This window comes from Doryrhamphus excisus, chromosome 13, assembly GCF_030265055.1.
Source record: "Doryrhamphus excisus isolate RoL2022-K1 chromosome 13, RoL_Dexc_1.0, whole genome shotgun sequence".
Taxonomy (NCBI): domain Eukaryota; kingdom Metazoa; phylum Chordata; class Actinopteri; order Syngnathiformes; family Syngnathidae; genus Doryrhamphus; species Doryrhamphus excisus.
In genome coordinates this window covers 12,974,415-12,992,895 of record NC_080478.1, presented here as the reverse complement: position 1 = coordinate 12,992,895, position 18,481 = coordinate 12,974,415, and the positions used below count along the sequence as shown (strand labels likewise).

Sequence of the window (18,481 nt, the reverse complement as noted above, 5' to 3'; positions counted from 1 at the left end):
AAAAATCAGCCGACACTACAATATACACCCCCCCATACTAAAGATAATCGGTCAGGCTAAGCTTTAGTGATATCAACGCCTCTTCTAATTTTGGTCAAAAGGAGTCCAAAAATCATTGTCTTCATGTATGTGCCACGCTGAGGGGTGTGTGCTCATGTGCCTCATGTGGTTACTTGGCCAAGGCTAATGGGAATAAAGCTATCTATAAATGTGCGTTAATGTCAAGTTAACTAGGTTCATTGTGTGTGCATGCGTGTATCTATGAGTATGAGTTGTTTTATAGGGCCATCAGCTGATCAAGGAGAGGGATGGTGTCTCACAGGCGGTGATAATCCAATCAGAAGCCTGCAGCGACATGATAGGCCAAGAAGCAGGAAGTATGATCTGATTAAAGGGACATTATGGCCATGTGCAGAGTGCCCAGAGCCTGGGGGCTGACAGGTGTGCACACAAACACACACCATGTCAAACACGCTAAATCGGCTTGTTTTGACACTAATACAACACCATGCACAAATACAGATGTAATTGCAATAAATGATTGGAGTTACTGAGAACAAACACAACAAACAGAAGTGTTTGCATGAAATACCTGCATTTATTTGCAATGTTGTTCTCATGCACAAATACACTAAGAGAGACATTTTTCCTTGCCATGGGAAGTCCAGATCATCTAAATTAGAGGTCTTTAATAGTGGAGCGTCACATTTTAGCACCAGCATGTTTCAAATAACTCCTTTCTTGCAGTATTATGGCTTTTTTCTTATCTTCTACACACTTTTGCAAACCCTTGGCTGTCCCAAGGTTTCAAAAAGGTGTTAGTTACCTTCTTGGTGAGATTGTGGTCCTGGTCGTGGGGCATTCGGGTCGACACATGGTAGATGACCTCAGTGGTAGAAGTGGCATAGTAAGGTGTGGTCTGGCCTGTACTGCAGTTCCTCTGCAGACCTCCCATGAAACCACAGTGAGTGGTGAGGTCCACCTGAGAAGCACACATTAAAAAAACAAGGTAACTCCAGTGTCAAACTGAAAAAGGCACATCAATTAAAACAAAATACCAAAAAAAAGTATATTTATAGATCAGGGCAAAGGCTTGTCTTCTTAAATCTGTTTAATCGTGAAGACATTATTTTATACAAACAAGCATGCAGAAAGAAGATTTTTTAAATTCATAATTACCTCCCAACCCAGTCCAGAAACAAAGTCTTCATATGCTTGGCTGCCTGTAGTGTTGGTGAGTATGGAGTGTTTGTCTTCTTGGCCTTCAGCTACATAAAACACAGCTATTTTATGAGTCTCTCGGCTAGAAGATAAAAGGAGAAAATACAAGAACAGGACGTTTATAAATGACTACTACAGTTATTAACAAAATAATTAAGAAGCATAATTGTCCTCAGTTTAAAGCAGTGCTTTTTCTCATGTCCTCCAGATATGTAGGACATAAGAAATTTACAAAATTGCATTTTAAAGTGTGCCCCCCCCCTCACTTTTTCCACTGAAAAAGCAAATGTTGAGGGATATATTGAGACATTTGGCAGGCCGTAAATTTTGGTCACCCCCAAAAGGGAAAATTAAACACTTCTTTTAAAAGGAAAATGTAAACATTAGGGCTGGCAAATGATTAAACGTTTTAATCAAATTTTCAAATGAAATAATCATGTTGAATCTCTTAATTGGCCATGGGTATGAATGTGAGTGTGAATGGTTGTTTATCGATTTAAGTGTCCTGCAATTGAATGGCGACCTATCCAGGGTGTACTCCGCCTCTTGCCTGAAGTCAGCTCAGATAGGCTCCATCATACCCCGCCCCCGTAATGAGGATAAGCGGTATAAAAGGAATGGATGGATAATCATGTTTAATCACCATTTTCACTGTATTTTGTGAACGGACAGATAAATGACAGAACATGAAATGTATGTAGTGAGGAACTGAAAATGTAACTCAAGCTAGAAGATAGCACACGAATGAAATCTACTTGCAATGAGTAGATGAGTCTATGTGCAATGAGGGGTTGCGTTCAAAGAAACCATGTCATTTAAGATGTATTCACATATTAAGAGTATTTTCTTGGATTGCTGAGTACACATGTACCAAACTGTACTTCAGCTGTAAGAGTTAAGCAGTAAGTGCTAAGAATATTCACCAATTGTCTTTCTGTTTACTTAGACCATACATACACATATACTAAAGACGTTGTTGAGATGACAAATTGACTAGAATACATGAATGGTGTTGTAATTGCACAGCTGCTGTTGTGTTCAGGTCAGAAAGTTATTAAAGTGCCGACTGGGTGTGACTCTTAAGGGATGCGACACTGTGCCTCAGTCTGCCGTCATAACAAGAGTTGTGGCTTGCCATGCACGTGTGTTAATTATGTGTAAAAAATGTATTAACTGAATTAAATACACTTGTTACCACTGTGAACATGGTATTTTTCAAAGTTGAATGTAAAACAAGATCAGAAGGAGTGGCAGAGAAATACATAAATACATACAATAAATGAAAAACGCTTGTGTTCTCACCACTGCCGGGAGTCCAGGTTCTTCAGCTCTCTCAAAAGCTTCTCATTCTTTCTCAATAAATGAAAATTACTCCTGAAAGGAAAAACAATAATTAATCATAGTGGCAGAAAAATCTCCTGGAAGGATAATTATGCTTCTTAATTACTACATCCACTACTTTAGATTGAGACGTTGGTTAAAATGGCATGAATACTGCTGCTTAAAAAAAAAAAAAAAGTGCCATTATTTTCATTCCAAGTTGAATTTTAGTACATTTTACATAATTTCCAGTTTCTGGGTATAATTTGAGAGTTCTGTGCATAGAATAATGTGTAACATAAAATAACTCAAACTAACTACAAACTATGAGATGGGGGATCATTTCATTAAATAAAAATACTGTGATTGACAATGCGATTTTCGTCATATACAGTGTAGATACATATATTTACTATAAATATATATATTAATATAATATATAATTATATATTTCATTACTACTTAAGCTTCAGCTAAATGTTCAACATTCAGAGTGCTTATTGTTTGGAAAAACTATAAAGTGGCCACGGCAGGGAGGCAGCCTCATTGCTATGGTAACAACACTGCACACAAAATTGTAGGGACCTGTCACACTATACTTAGTCTTTCAATAGCATCACGTCCTCTGACTTGAAGAAGTTCTTGTAATATTATGCCCACTTTTAGGATCGAAATATAAAAAGGTAGAAACTCTATTTTTATTCAAGACAAAGGCCTTTTTATGTAAGCTGATCCAGGGATCGTTTAAAATGTCCTGCGGGAACCAGCCACCGATTTCAGCACCACTGATATCAAACCACACTGAAGCAGCAGACATTTGGAATGGACTCATAATGACACATCATTCATTTCTTTTCCAGAGAGAGAGTGAGAGAGAAAAGAAAAAGCAAGAGATAAAGAGAGAAAGCAAAAAGCCTCCAATTTGCTCTTTATTAAACTGATATGTAGTAATGGGCTCATTCGCCGCTCTCAAAGACTCCATTTACACTCTCGATAGTTGAGAAAAGCATAAAAAGAGACCACAGACAAGGAGGACTATCGCACTCTTATGAATATAGAGTGAGCAAAAAGACAATCTGCACATTAAAGATCTGTTCATCTAGCCTAATGCAACAGGCTTTTCATTCTCCTCCATTCTGACACATGCACTTATTTCAGATCGAATTCATGCGTTTTATGCATGCTGTTTTCGGGTTTATTTTTCACCCCTTACCATTTTCTTCCTTCAGGCACCTTCTTTTATTCTAGAGGCAGACTGGTTCATTTTGATCAATGGCTTACTCATTATGACACTCCTACACACACAATGTATTAAGAAGTCTATTGTGCTGAATGAATGCAGACGGTGTAATTCACCGCATGAAGAGCAATGAGCATCCATTAGCAGGCCAGACGCACTTTAGAAACCAAGGCAGAATATCCATTATGACCACTTAATTAAATACATTGTTTCAAGATATAAATTCTAATGTGCTGATTTATATTCGACTATTATTTTGGTTTCTGATACATACAGACATAAATTATATTCGTAGATACATAAACATAATATTGTGTACAATAACGTGATCTAATTTGAAGCCAGGTTGTGTTTTTTGGACAGGAATATACGTTTTTTTTTTACATGTTGCTAGTTGTGTTGTCTTTTAAGTTACCAGAGTTTTGTTGTTGATCGATCGCACCTTATTTAATGACACTCTGCATTATTTCATATTTGCTGTGTTATGCAAAAAGATTGTTGAAAGTTGAGCACTTTCTCTAACCATTTCAAGAGGAATTAATATTTATTAAAATAAAGAATATCGTTTTTACAAAAAAAATCAATCAATTTGTCCAACAATTTGGATGTGGTTGAATTCTAAAACATTGTTTTCTTAATAATTATACTGTAGTTAAATATTGTGTTGGATGAAATGCCATCCATCCATTTTCTGTACCACTTATCCTCACACGGGTCGCGGGCATGCTGGAGCCTATCCCAGCTGTCTTCGGGCGAGAGGCGGGATACACCCTGGACTGTTTGCCAGCCAATCACAGGGCACATATAGACAAACAACCATTCACACTCACATTCATACCTTTGGACAATTCCTGAAGTACATCATACTTTACAAATAAAATTATTTTAAAGCGACACACCTAAACTTATATGGTAAATATTCAAATGTCAATTGCTAGAAAATTACAATTGGAAAGTCAAATTGATTCAAATTGGGAAATTGTAAAAATGGTAAGACTGCGATAATCAGCAGGTTGTTTCCACAAGAGGTTCTGTATGCAGCGTTTTGAGGTCACCTCTTTTCCCAGGAGTTGAGCCCCAGTATGTTGATCAGTAGTCTGCAGTAGTAGAAGGCTGACTGCGGTGTCCGAGTGTCTGGTTCATTCTGCTCCACTGCTCTCATGTTTAATTCCTCACCTCTCTAAAAGATCAGTAAAATGGTCTTTATATTTAATTCATTGGAAAATGTACAATACAGTTAAACAGGTCTGAAACGGAAGAGGAAAAACAAGAATTGTGCCTAGGAAATTAAAAGCATAGTTAATAGTACACTAGGGGTGTCAGCATCGACCCCAAAAATCAGTCTGGCTCTAGCACAACCAGAACAGAGAAATATGGTGTGCGCTCACAGAAACTGTGCTATGTTATATCACAAAAGCAACACCGGTCTTTAATACAATTGAAGAGCCAAAATTTTGCTTGACAGAGAAATACATGTCACAAACAGCGATTCCACTACTTTACACCAGTGACAGATGACATTTAAAGAAAATATATTATTTCGTTTAGATTTTTATTTGGATAATTAACATTTCGAAATGCACCTGCATTGTTTTGTGACTCAGTTGAACTAAAAGGTCTTAAAAATAATCTTGTCTCATCTCGTTCTCGTCTTCCTGGTATGTTCAGATGCCTGGGTGGTGCACCACCATTTTTTTCATTTCATTCAAGTAATTCACTGAATTCAGAAATACATTATTCGACTGTGTAGATCTATGGAATGGATCAATAGAATAGAAGTTTAACTTTTTGAAATAAACTACTAAAATTACTTTTCAAACGTTTTCTACCGCGTTGCGCTGCACCTGTATGTGTACTCATCAGGACATGGTTAAAAACTAAAAAGATAAGCCATAATTGAAGTGAGATCAATATTTTCATGGTTGTGGGACAATAACGTACATGAATGACAAACTCTCCTTCAGCAGCACTTTGCTTCAAAATGGCGTTAATCACGTCATTCTCCTGCTTCTCCGAAACACAAGCTGGTGGAGGGACTGGGATATTAAGTGGCATTCCTGTGGAGACAATAAGAACATATTAGCAGATCTGAATGTTTGAATGTGTTTGTACTAAAGGCAATGGTTCTCAACGGTTTTCTGACACACAAGTCAAGGTGTCACCCCACCGCACACTAACCCAAGGGTGCCTAATAGTGTGATTGACACTCCAAAAATAGGTGTTGGTGTCATCATTAAAACCTGCTACAGTTATTAATAGCATACAGTAAAAAAAATAGTTTGAGAATCACTGTAGGCTGAAGAAATGCGTGTGTGTGGGTGCATTTGTGTACCTGCCCTCTGTAGACACTCAGGACTTGAGTATCCAAGGTATTGCAGCATTTCATCCAGAGCATCATCTCCTTCCCTCAGTGAATCCCATGCTGGGACCACCTCCCGACACACCCGTTTCGCCAATGGTGGAGCTAGAAGCTGCTCAAAGCCCACTTCTTCCCTATTCCCCTCCCCAAGCGTGATCTGTTCCTTGTTCCCCTCCCTTTGCTTCTCCTCTTCTTCCGCAGTTCCTTGGAGCTGCACCTTTTCATCTTCACCAACTTTGCCGCCCTCTCTGGCGTCATCCACTTCTTCCTCCAACTCGTGTATTTCGCCCTCTTTCCCACTTCCTCCCTCCTCTGACTCCTCATGCTGCTGTTCTTCCTGGCTGCATTCTCTGCTCTCCACTGTCAACTTTTTGGTTGGCGTCTGTAAATGGAGATTCATACTATGAGGGGATTGCGTGTGTGACAAAAGTGAGTCTGCAGGGCTGCTTGGTGAGCATGGTGGGGGCCCATAGAGGACGGCAGAATCCCAGGAGTGCTTTCCAGCTACATCCCGGATGATAACGCGAACGCAAGCTGGAGCAGATGACAAACCAGCTGTCATTCCACCTCCTGGCACACCAGACTCTGACCGGATCTGGGAAATAAATAAAAATAAATAGTTTCATTATAGCTTTCTGTGGGGTTTATGGCTCTTGTAATCACATCCAACGAGTATGACCCAACTTAGAGAACACCGTGATAGCAAGTGTTCCAGTGTGAGTGCATTCACACTCATCATTTACTGGAGACAACAAATGTTACCTGAAGCACAGAGAGCAGGGTTGATCCATTCAAAGATAGGAACTGGAGATTTGGGGAGTGGAAGAGTTCAGGTCCAAGGTCTACACTCTCACAATATGGGTTGTCTTGGTTCTCACAGACCTGTGAATCCAAAATATGATGTCACGAAAGAAAAGACAACAAATTGCTCATTTCCAAAAGCTCAAACACATAGTGATATTATTAACACCTAAAGCACGCTCAATGTTGCTCCATCTATAACATTATATAAACAAAGGTACGAATGATCAGACACCTACAGGTAAGTCATGGAGGCAACATCCCCCTTTGCAGCTACACTCCTGAACAAAATCTGAAACCAGGGGATTCCAAGTACAGCATCAAAATGCAAGGAAAAATGCAGAGAAAAAATGTGTGGGTAATTGATTGAAAACCACATTTAAACTGATTAAACTGTTCTTCACCTGAACAAAAGTTTAAAAAGTCTAAATATTTATTCCGTTTTCGAAATACACACTGGTAACACAGTCGTGACAAACAGTGCCTGTGAGAATACTCTAGGCCCATTAACAGTACCTGGCTGGAAAGGGTAGCTGGACCTCCAGACATTGGGTAATGCCCTAGATGGTTGACAAGGTGTGTAATAACAGTCCTGGCCGCGATGGAAACCAGGCCCTGCTGGATACGACTATGGGCTATGGAAAGACAGGAAAAACATGAAACAGGTAAGGATTAAACCAGAATAAGTTTGGATGTTTTAAAAAATGCAAAATACAGTACGATTTAGCAAAATATTTGAAGTTGTTATTGTTATGTCTGAAGCAATATTAATTTACCACATAATGATTAATTTGGTTACAAATTAATTTTTATTTTGTTTAATGTACTAAAGAAAACGACTTTGTTTTATGTACAGTAGTTAAATCCGAGTCTTAATTGGTCTTCACTTTCAACAAGGAAAGGCAGTTGACCAATACATAGTCTGCCCCATGCTGGGGAGAAGCCAATGCCATCACACACTGTGCTGCAAGAGGATCTTGACTAATTCACATCGCTATAAACACACACACTGTGTGACACGCTCGCTGTCACACAGAGCTTTATCAACAAGCCTGTGTAAAGAGTATAGATATGTATTGACCAGATAAATACCTAAACCTCAGGACAAGTTAAAGAAAGGAAAGAGACACACAAGCAAGTAAACAGTAAAATGACAGCAGAATAAAAGAAAAACAGAATATTAGGAGCAAATACAATGTAGAGTAGAGGCATGGTCTCACAGGGTGCTTCAGTCATTAGACCGTTTGCTTTGTACTGGTGGACCACAGCAGGAGACAATACACAATTTCACACGGACGCACACCGGTGTCCTCATGCATATATATACACACACACACACACCTTTTGTCTCTTAAAATCGCCACTAGTTTGGTGACAGTGTGGGTCAAATAGTCCTGTTATGTGGTCATTAAAAAAATCATGAGTCGGAAAAACTCAAGATTTCAACACCAAACCTAATCCAAGTCTGTATGGGTACATTTAAAATGCACATCTACCAAACTTCTGCATTTAAAAGCTCAATTTCCACACAATGTTTTAACAAAATCATTGAACATACATAAAAACACATTTGGTGGTTGCAGCCTGGGTCATACATTTTGACACCGCTGTTCAATTTAGCGAGTAATATGACCTATTTTCCAGCTGTAATAATTATGCTAAATATCCTTTGGCTCTCAACGAAGGCGGTCGAATCTTTCCCCTCTCGTCCATTATCTCATACTTTTTAAAGATCTTCTCAACGAGAAGCTCAGGTTCGGGGGGAACCTGTTTGCCCTGACGGAACTTTCACCGCCGGGTAAGTGGTGGACAATTGGGGGAAGTGGAAGGTCATGTGCCTGGAGATTCTTTCTGTGAAGGACATCGAAGACGTCTACCTATTCGGAGCCATGATAACAGGTCTGTTGCCGATTGGATGATGATCGAGGCAGTGGATCTAGTTGGCCCACAGCTGCCCATCGTGAATGTTTTGGTGGGCAAAGACGTTCACACTCTGACTGTGACTGCGAATCACAACAAAGGTGCCATCTTGGAGAAGTTTTCGGCTTTGCAAAGGCAGTTGGATCGATTGGGAGACCAGAATGGACACTAGGAGTGGTCCGCTCTATTGGAATGTGGCTGCCTAAACTCACCCAAACAATATACTTAATCTGGATTTCGGCTTACCCGCCCCCCAACCCCAACCAAGGTCATGTTGTGAAAACAACTTCTCCCAAGAGATTGCTGCAGCGGGATGCTCTGACCCTCCATTATTTCTTCACGGACACCTGTTGTTTGTTTCTATTCTCTGGGCCCACCACGGACGTCTCCATGACAACTGCTGTTTATCGCAATGACACCCTGCGAACAGAGCTCCAAGATTGGGCACGTCGCAGGCCACGCACTCATGCATCCAAAGACACGCATACCCATTCGCACTCACACTCCCTTGTCACCCATAGCCTTCGCCGCTATATTAAGTGTTGAGACAGCTGGGATAGGCTCCAGCATGCCCATGACACACTTGTGAGGACAAGCGGTATAGAAAACACAGACTTTCTCCCACTTCTGCCATTAAATAAATTACCTTCAGTGACGGGTTGGAGTTTGTTGGAGCGCTCAGAGTCTGGACTGTGCAGAGGTTCCGGTTCTCTAAGGCTCTCTAATGGCAGAAACGGGTCATAGTCTGGACTTGACAGATCTGACAGCTGCAACGGGTAATACTTGGGGCTGCTGAAAGACTGGGCTCCATACACACAGCCATGTAAAACCTAGGGAGAATATTAGAATAAATTGCTTAATACATTACTTCGGTATGTTCCATTCCCTCCTCCTTGGTGACAGCCAATAACACACCTTATAAATGCAGCTGAGCAGGGTCTTTGGCGGCTGCTCCTTTTCTGGGGGGCTTCGTGTTTGAACAGGTTGAAGCAGAGTCTTCGGTGGAAGGGCCATCACCCAGTCCAACAAACACAACAGGAGGGACACAACAAGCTGCAGCATGCAAGTTTATAAAGTTACTCTCGGTGCTAAATAGGCAATACAGTCTAATACAGCAATGTGTATGATACCCTCTTATCCAGTTCATGAGGAGAGGACTCAGTGGTAGGTAGCAAGTGTGTGATGGTGGCGATCAAAATCTAGGAAATAATACAATCACATCAATTTGGTCTTTACATTCTAAAACAGAGGTAGGGAACCTATGGCTCGGGAGCCAGGTAGGGCTCTTTTGATGACTGTATCTGGCTCTCAAGCATTTCTTACCACAATAAAAATGCATTTTTGCTAACATTTTAAAGTAAACCATCACAGAAATGACTGTTAAAAATAATATTCAAAATCAACAACTTTCTTATGCATTTTAATTCGTCTATATCATCTATATTCTGCTGCAATACGGCCAACCATATCTATCTTTCCTGATGATATTTTCCAGGTCAAACACCAAAACTTGATTATTACTGGGTAATGCTGTAGTCTACCTCGGTCATTGAGATGTCAAAAAAACATGTAAATGTAAACTTTCCTCCTTTAGTCAAATAGCTAAAGCTGCAGAACCAAGCCTTCTGGTGAAGATGGCCAAAAGAATGAAATACGTGTACTGAATACGGTTCAAAACTATGCAGCAGCAGAAGTTGCATTAATGGCAGCAAGTATTTGATTTATTATTAGACACTGCGCTGCTCACGAAGGTATGCTGGCCACACCCCATTGGCGTGGGGTAGTGTGCCTGGTCTACATAATTAGAGCCCATTATATCTAAAACTGTTGGTCGTACATAAAAATGCACACATTTTATTGCATTCAAAATGTATATGGCTCTCACAGATACACATTTTAAAATATCTGGCCTTCATGGCTCTCTTAGCCAAAAAGGTTCCCGACCCCTGTTCTAAAACAACATGCAACAATTAGATAGCTATATTAGATTGCAGTAATTTATTAAAAACAACTGGCATTACATTAATAATGATAAGAACACACGCTGTAATGATTTTACATGTTAATGAATTTGCCTTACCTCCACTATCTTCTTTGGAGTGTCACTGGGGAATTTCTGAAGATGATCCGCATGACTGATCAAAAGGTGAAGGATGTCTGATGCCACCAGTGCAACATTCTTATTGGGATACTAGTAGATACATATAGTCATGTGATTACAACCTTAGTAGTCGACATACAATAACAACATATTCAATATGCATTAAGTATGCATTAAAGCGATTCAAAGTAAGAACACAATAGAATTCAAGTTAATCGAAAATGTTTCAAACAATAGTTAAATAGTGGTAAGGGAGAAAATGTACAGATAAGCTCTAAACAGGATTATCATTTACTAAAGAAAAATCCCTCCAGATCAAAGGATGTGCTGAGATGAGAAACACAGCAAGTGGAAGTGGCGCTGCATGGAAATATGACAATCCCTTAAGCTTTGTTTGTGTGTGATGTATGTTACAGAGCCCATGGCTGGGTCTACTGGCTGCTGGTGCCAAGGCAAAAGAGGACAAGATGTGTGTCCGTGATAGCGTTGAGAGTGTTTGTGACACAGCTTGCAGTGCCCCCCCTGGACAGACCTCCTATCTGAAGAAGGACCAAACATATTGACGGTCCAGGGTTTGCTCCCAGGAGTAAGTGAATGCAAGTGTGTTCAGCTGTACTGGCTCGAGGAGGTTATTGGCTGCAGATACACAAGCTAGAGATTCCAAGGTGGAAAAGGTATGTGTGTGCGTGTGTGTATTTGAGTCCACTTGGCTATGGATGAGACAGTACAGTTTGGACAGTATCCCTCTATGCACAGGCCTCCCAGTCTGGTAGCCTGAAACAGGCTCAACCAAGTGAGGCAGGTTCACCAACCAACACCAAAAATCTTTTCCAGAAACATTTTCAATCATACCTTGGCTCAGTGCGACCTGTTAAATCCACAGACACCCCAGCTGTTCTGTTTGCAGCCAGCGCTTTGGTGCACTTCAGTGACCTTCATTTTGATTTTCATACATTACAATATGCAACTCATTTCAACACTTATTACATGCGTCTGTATTCAACAATTACACAACCACAACCAAAATGGCTTTGGCAAATCATTTCAAGATATTTTATATGCAGATGGCACATAAACTACAGTGGACAGGGAACATTATTGGATCCTTGCTGATGATTTTCTAAGTTTACTCCTTTAAAAAGATACGACCAGTATATATTTTTCAGATGCACTGGTTACATAAAAGGTCATCATATCATGTGTATTTGATTGACTGAAATACTGTAAGTACTCGATGCCTAAGCTAATCATGCTTAGTTTTTAAGGAAACCATTATTAGCCAGAACAGAGGTGTAGTTGCGCATGTAAAGAATTATTTTCACTCACTACTCTTTACAGATACTCTCCAAGGTGTCAAGGCTGTTGCTTATCTAAAGCACACATAAAAGTGCATTGAACTTGTCAAACTAAATTAGCCAGTTACACACTGCCGAGTGGTTAGCATGTAACCCACACAGTCAGGAGATCAGGAAAACCTGGATTTGAATCTCCGCTTGGGCATCTGTTTGTGGAGTTTGCATATTCTCCGGTTTCCTCCAACATTCCAAAAAAATGCATGTTAGGTGAATTGGTTACTCCAAATTGTCCATAGGTATGAATGGTTGTTTGTCTATGTGCCCTGTGATTGGCTAGCGATTCGTCATCGTGCCACACTAAGCAAAACCAACAACTCCAAACTGGCCAGCTAACTAAGTATCAATATTATTAATGTAACCCGCATCATGTCAGTGTGTGTTTCGTTTTCATTTTGTCAAGTTTATGTGTTGCTTTGTTATCAATGTTTAGTTAGTAATGTGGTGTAGAGTCATGCTTGTATCAATACAGAATCTCTACATGCACACTTATTTATCATTAAACATTATTCACCAAGCTTTGACATCTCTCTCACAAGTGATACCAACCACTACCAGGGGGGAAAAACATCCTTCGTTTTCCAGTCATTATATTATATTTCGTAATCATGGTTACTGCCATTGTAAAACCAAAGAGCTTGAAAGTAACTTACCTTGAGAGTAACACAGATGACATTGAGAGCGTCTTTAATTTGTGGATGTTGAGTCCCATGAGCTAGCTCTTCACAAAGCCAGATTCCCAAACTGCACAATGCCACACACCTAGCACATAAACATGAAATACATTTTTTTTTAAAATCTAAATCAAAATACATGTCAAACAGACATTTTAGATTTATAACACAGATTATAATTGCATAAGGGGAAATTACATTCCCAATCTGCGATATATAATATCTGCAGTAACATCTACTATGTACTGAGGCATGTCAAGAGTGACATCTAACTGGAGTGAGCTACAGCCAACTATTTGCAACAGTATCTACAGTTCCTCGCTGCATCGCGGTTCGAACATTGCACTCTCACTCTTTGAACAGTTTTTCAAAAATTAATAAATGATTGCCGTTTTGTGCTCGACTACAGCCTATTTATTAGTCTAAAAATCTGCATATTTAAGCTAATCATACTTATTCTTGGGCTAAATATAAAGCAAAACAAATGCAAAACAAGCATTCTAGGTATGAATATAGTATTCTACATTGGTTGATGCGGTGATGGCCAGAACAGGCATTTATTGCAGCTTTGAATTATCTCACAACAGGCACAATATTATAATAATCATAATAACAAGGTGGGATACTGCTGAGATCATACACCACGACAAGATAAAACTCAACTCTGAAACGCAGACGACACTTCCTGTCCTTCACCACTAAGGTCGTCTAGGGAACACATTGGCTGTGACATACTCAAACAGAGGTTTTATTTACATCTTAAATGGCTTATTTGCTCCTTTTATGTATACAATATTGGGTAATATGAGTAATTACCAATCTAAAGCCGCCATTACATTAGCCATCACAGAATTTATGTTGAATTTTCTCTGATTATATCTACGATATTGAGTAATCGGGGGTGTTATTTCATGTCTACAGTGCTCTAATGTTAAAAAAAACGTACTTAGAACATGTCACAACTACAAAAACACCATATTAATATTGAACTCTACTTATCGGAAATTCACTTATCATATCAGGTCTGGGAACAATTAAATGCGATAAACAAGGGCTGACTATATAATGATTTTACTTTTCATTTTCTGTGTAAAACAACATCACCATATTGGACATTTTGTTTTTGCTAAGGTTTGCATAGTTACTATTTATTGAAAGCTTATTTTGCCGATATGCTAGTACTCTTCCAGCACAAGCACAAAACAAAAACAAGCACATTTGTATCTACCTAGCAGGAGCAGAAGGTTCATCCCTAGCAGAGGTCAGGATCGTTTTGATAATGTGCTCCTGAAACAAGAAGCATGTCAGAAAAATGGGATTAGTGTCAGGTTCAGTGGATATGCGCCTGCATGGTTATGTGCAGACAACACTGATAGAACTAATTAAAAAACAACAGTGTGAGATATTAATATTAAACAACCAAACACATTCTGTCCCAAAGAGGTAATGGCTGCTTAGTGATTCAAAACCAGTTTAGTTAAGTAAGGAAGCAGGGAGCGCACCTAAGATGCAGCCATGCATGAGATTAACTTATTTTACACAGGAACAACAATAACAACATCACTGCCATTGACTGTCTAGACTGTTACAAGAATGACTGATGAGACATCAATCCATTAATAATGTGATAACAATAAAAAGAAGAGCAGCGAAAGTTTTTCCTTCAAGGGTTGAATACAGAAAATGGAATGCCATGGAAGGGGGTGGGGGCTTTTTGTTTAGTAAACAAAAATCTTATCACATTTAATTTTTCCCCCTCATAAATACTGCATATTTCTATTTATTTAGTATGGTCCTCTGAGGTTCTTATGCGCACCGCACCATAGTTAATTTGCATTATTATTGGAATAAGCAGCAGGCCAATAAAAAAAGCTGCATGCTCCAAATGAACACCATAGATTGAGAGTTTTTGCATTTACCTGAAAGGGCCTTAAGTACCGTATTTTCCGCACTATAAGGCGCACCTAAAATCTGATTTTTTTTTAAAAAAGCTGACTATGCGCCGTATAATCCGGTGCGCCTTATATATGGATCAATATTGAGCCGCGACAGGTCTCGCAACTTACGGTAAGCAGCCACCGACTCCATTTTTCCCGTAGAAGAAGAAGTGCGCTGTGCATACTGGGAAATATTAAACAACGATTCACTTTCATTTGTGCGTTTGTATAAAGACCCTGAAATGGCTCCTATTAAGAGACACGCTTACAACGCAGAGTTTAAACTCAAGGCGATCAGTCACGCAGTAGAACACGGAAATAGAGCAGCAGCAAGAGAGTTTAACATTAATGAATCGATGGTGCGGAAGTGGAGGAAGCATGAGGATGAGCTGCGCCAAGTAAAGAAGACTAAACAAAGTCATTTTGCACATTACGAGTGTCACTATACTGCGATTGCACTAACGTTTAATTTACCATAACAGTATCAGACGGTTTTTTGCGCGTTGACTAAATGGAGGAAAAGTAAAATGTTATGCCTTGCTGTTGTTCAAAGATGTTAAAGATGTGTCACGAAAATGCTTTACCTCAGAGAAAATAATAAAACAGCTGTTTATTCATTTTGGGAGTGAATGGAGTTGTGGAAAGCTTGTTTGTTATCTATTAATAAAGTTTGACTGACCTATCTGACTGTTTTGTTGACATTCCCTTTAGCGCGGCACCATCTAATGGTTGCATAACGTAACTACAGCCTCTACTGTAGCGCCTTATAATGCGATGCGCCTTATGTATGGAAAAAGTTTTAAAATATATCATTCATTGAAGGTGCGCCTTATAACACGGTGCGCCGTATAGTGCGGAAAATACGGTATGTCATACCCTCTGCTTAGTTTTGCAATATTGCTCTTGTAAATGGGCTAGTTGAGCCTCCAGTGAGGATATCAATGGTGAGCTCCAACTTTACCTTAATGTCAGGGAATTTTGTAAGTGCTACATCAGCTGTGGTGGGATGAAGGGCTGGGAGCTCCCCGTAGAAGTTTGGAAAACACACAAGAGAGCCGAGAAGATTCTGTGCTTCGACTCTTGGAGCCTAAAAAGGAGGCAGAATACATTTAGATACTTATGTTTAAAAAAAAGAGGAAATTATATTTTGTCGTATGTTTCATTTCCTTTTTATAATTTGTGTACTAAATAACAAGCTTGTCAAACTGTATTTCAGTCTTACTTACATTTAATGATGAACAAGAGGTGACTCTAGAAGCTGCAATAATGAAGTCCAGAATCAACATAGTGGCTCCAGGAAGACCAATACTGAAGAACCTCGGACTACAGTGCTTGATGATGGTGTTTACAATGTCCTAAATGGAAAGAATAGGAAAATGTATCACAGCAGTCATAGTATACTACCAGTATTGATAACACACTACTGATTGTTCTTTTAATAGTAATATTTATAGAAAAGCAGGACCGCATACATTTTTTGGAATGACCTGCATACAAGCACCTGCAGAAATACTCACTTGGTCTTGGTGTAAGAGTCCTTGATGCATGATGTTGTAGAAGTGAGTCAGAAAGTCTGTGTTTGGGGACACATCTTGCCGCCTCTTCATAATCCTGCAGATCAACTTATAGGCATGAAGCTTTCCCTGTTTATAATGCTCAGTCAGCATGGTGGCCTGAAGAAAAGGGCACATCGATGTGTGGGAAAGGATGAACAGGCATGAGTAACATGCAATAAATTGCTGTTGTCCGTGTGCTTTATTTGTACTTATTTATGTACAGTATGTCAATGATGACAACATGATTTTAGTAAGAGTGGATCCAAGGTTTGACTCTGTTGCCTTATTTAAAATATTACTAGACATAACATGGTCAGGACTCAGTCAAATTCACCTTAAAGAGCCAAGGAGTGAGGATTCTCAGAGGTGGGATTAGAACAGGTGGTGGGGGAGATGACTGGTTGTCATGAGAAATGCCCAAATTATCTCTGATCTGAAAATAACAACATCTGTATTAGGAGCGAACTCATAAAAGAAAGTACCTTTCATTTCTTTGTCTCGTACCTTTGCCAGGTTTTGCCACAGTTCACAGAGGTAGTCGAACACCTGAGCATGAATCTCTGGGTCTTTGATGCTATTCACATCCCCCAGGATACCCAACATCCTTCGCCACATGACTGTGGCAACATCAGAATGCCATCCAGTAAGGGAGCCACCTGCCATCACGCTACAGTCAACACTGGGGAACTCACTGGTTTCTAGAATCCATCAACCAAGATAATGTTAGTGTTACTTATCCTTCACATGGTGGAAGAAATCAATGCAGACCTTTTGCATTAGTTAGTATTTATTACCAAGGTCATCAGGAGTCTGCAGCACAGAGTTGTGGAGCTTCTGGTCCAACTGTAAGTGTGTGTGTGAGTGTGTCCGATCAATGTGCTCTGCTGTAAGTGTAGCAGGGGAGGGCGTCTGGGAACGAGAACCTCCGAGAGAATGCATAGGAGACGCACTCTCAGAACCTTTATGTAAAAAGACACAAATATATTTAGTACATAAGGACCAAAATCTGAAACAAAAGACCTAATTGTCATGTTTGATTGAGTTAAAACAAACTTTTGTGTTGTTGCTCGGCTAGTTGGGCTCGTTTGGTCAGTTGTAAACATTATCATCCAGAGCCTGAGCTACTGTACACCAAACCATTGAGAACGTCAATAACCTTTACATTACGAAATGGCAATGACGATACAACTGAATGGTTTGCTATGTTTACCTCTTAATAGTAGTAGTAGTTAACATATTTTTACACTTGTACAACAGTACTACTTGTGAGAACAAGTAGTGTTAAAAGCTAAAATGAAAAAAAAAAATGACTTTAGGGGCTCAGACATAACATAGTATACAAACCAGTGACAGTGACTGTGTGGCTAAGGCTGCTGGTCTCAGAGTCAATATGAAGTGTCGTCAAACTTGCTACTTCATGTTCGTCACTGGCAGCGACACCTCCAAGGCTGTCCTGATCCAACGAGCTCCCTCGACCGCCTCCTCCAGATCCACCTCCGCTAGGTTCCAAATTGAATGCAAAACCTATGCGATTAAAAATGGGTCATGCATCAATATTGGCCTTTTCTGGCAACATATGAAAGACATCTTATGAAAGTCAGGAGCTGAAAATTGGTTACTTTTTTCCTATGTGTAGTTGCATTTCAATATTAAAATAAGAGCAAAAATATAGTGGAAACTGCTTCCTGTGTCAAATTTCCAAGATTAAAAATGTACCTGGCTTGGAGCACATCCACAATTCAAAACATCCATCCATCTATGAAGCCCAAAACATATTTTACAAACAGGCCAAAACCAGAAGCCAAAAGATTTGGCTGTAGTCAAAGCTATGAATATATTGCAGATAGAGTGGCCTCCAACAACCAAGTTGTATATGGCTTGGCGCTAATGGTTAGCATGTGATTTATGCTCAAGCTAAAATATGGAATCAAACATGAGCCTGTCAGTCCGATCTGAATGATTCATTGTAAACATTCATCATTGAATGGGAGGATCCTTGA

General features: G+C 39.6%; 1 protein-coding gene across 7 annotated transcripts in view; it reads right to left on the bottom strand.

Moving 5' to 3' along the window:
- Positions 1-18,481, bottom strand: part of ralgapa1 (Ral GTPase activating protein catalytic subunit alpha 1) — a 58,032-nt gene that overhangs the window by 20,636 nt on the left and 18,915 nt on the right. For all 7 annotated transcript variants that reach the window (XM_058090994.1, XM_058090996.1, XM_058090995.1 and 4 more), the window contains 21 exons: positions 17,826-18,005; positions 17,276-17,440; positions 16,986-17,179; positions 16,816-16,914; positions 16,443-16,598; positions 16,152-16,280; positions 15,887-16,012; positions 14,217-14,275; positions 12,968-13,076; positions 10,942-11,052; positions 9,992-10,060; positions 9,777-9,914; positions 9,508-9,691; positions 7,458-7,576; positions 6,903-7,022; positions 6,114-6,735; positions 5,723-5,838; positions 4,837-4,961; positions 2,524-2,595; positions 1,180-1,303; positions 827-982 (listed from right to left, as the gene is read on the bottom strand). In XM_058090994.1, the coding sequence (XP_057946977.1) occupies positions 827-982; positions 1,180-1,303; positions 2,524-2,595; positions 4,837-4,961; positions 5,723-5,838; positions 6,114-6,735; positions 6,903-7,022; positions 7,458-7,576; positions 9,508-9,691; positions 9,777-9,914; positions 9,992-10,060; positions 10,942-11,052; positions 12,968-13,076; positions 14,217-14,275; positions 15,887-16,012; positions 16,152-16,280; positions 16,443-16,598; positions 16,816-16,914; positions 16,986-17,179; positions 17,276-17,440; positions 17,826-18,005 (3,173 nt within the window). The remainder of the gene's footprint in view (positions 1-826; positions 983-1,179; positions 1,304-2,523; positions 2,596-4,836; positions 4,962-5,722; positions 5,839-6,113; positions 6,736-6,902; positions 7,023-7,457; positions 7,577-9,507; positions 9,692-9,776; positions 9,915-9,991; positions 10,061-10,941; positions 11,053-12,967; positions 13,077-14,216; positions 14,276-15,886; positions 16,013-16,151; positions 16,281-16,442; positions 16,599-16,815; positions 16,915-16,985; positions 17,180-17,275; positions 17,441-17,825; positions 18,006-18,481) is intronic.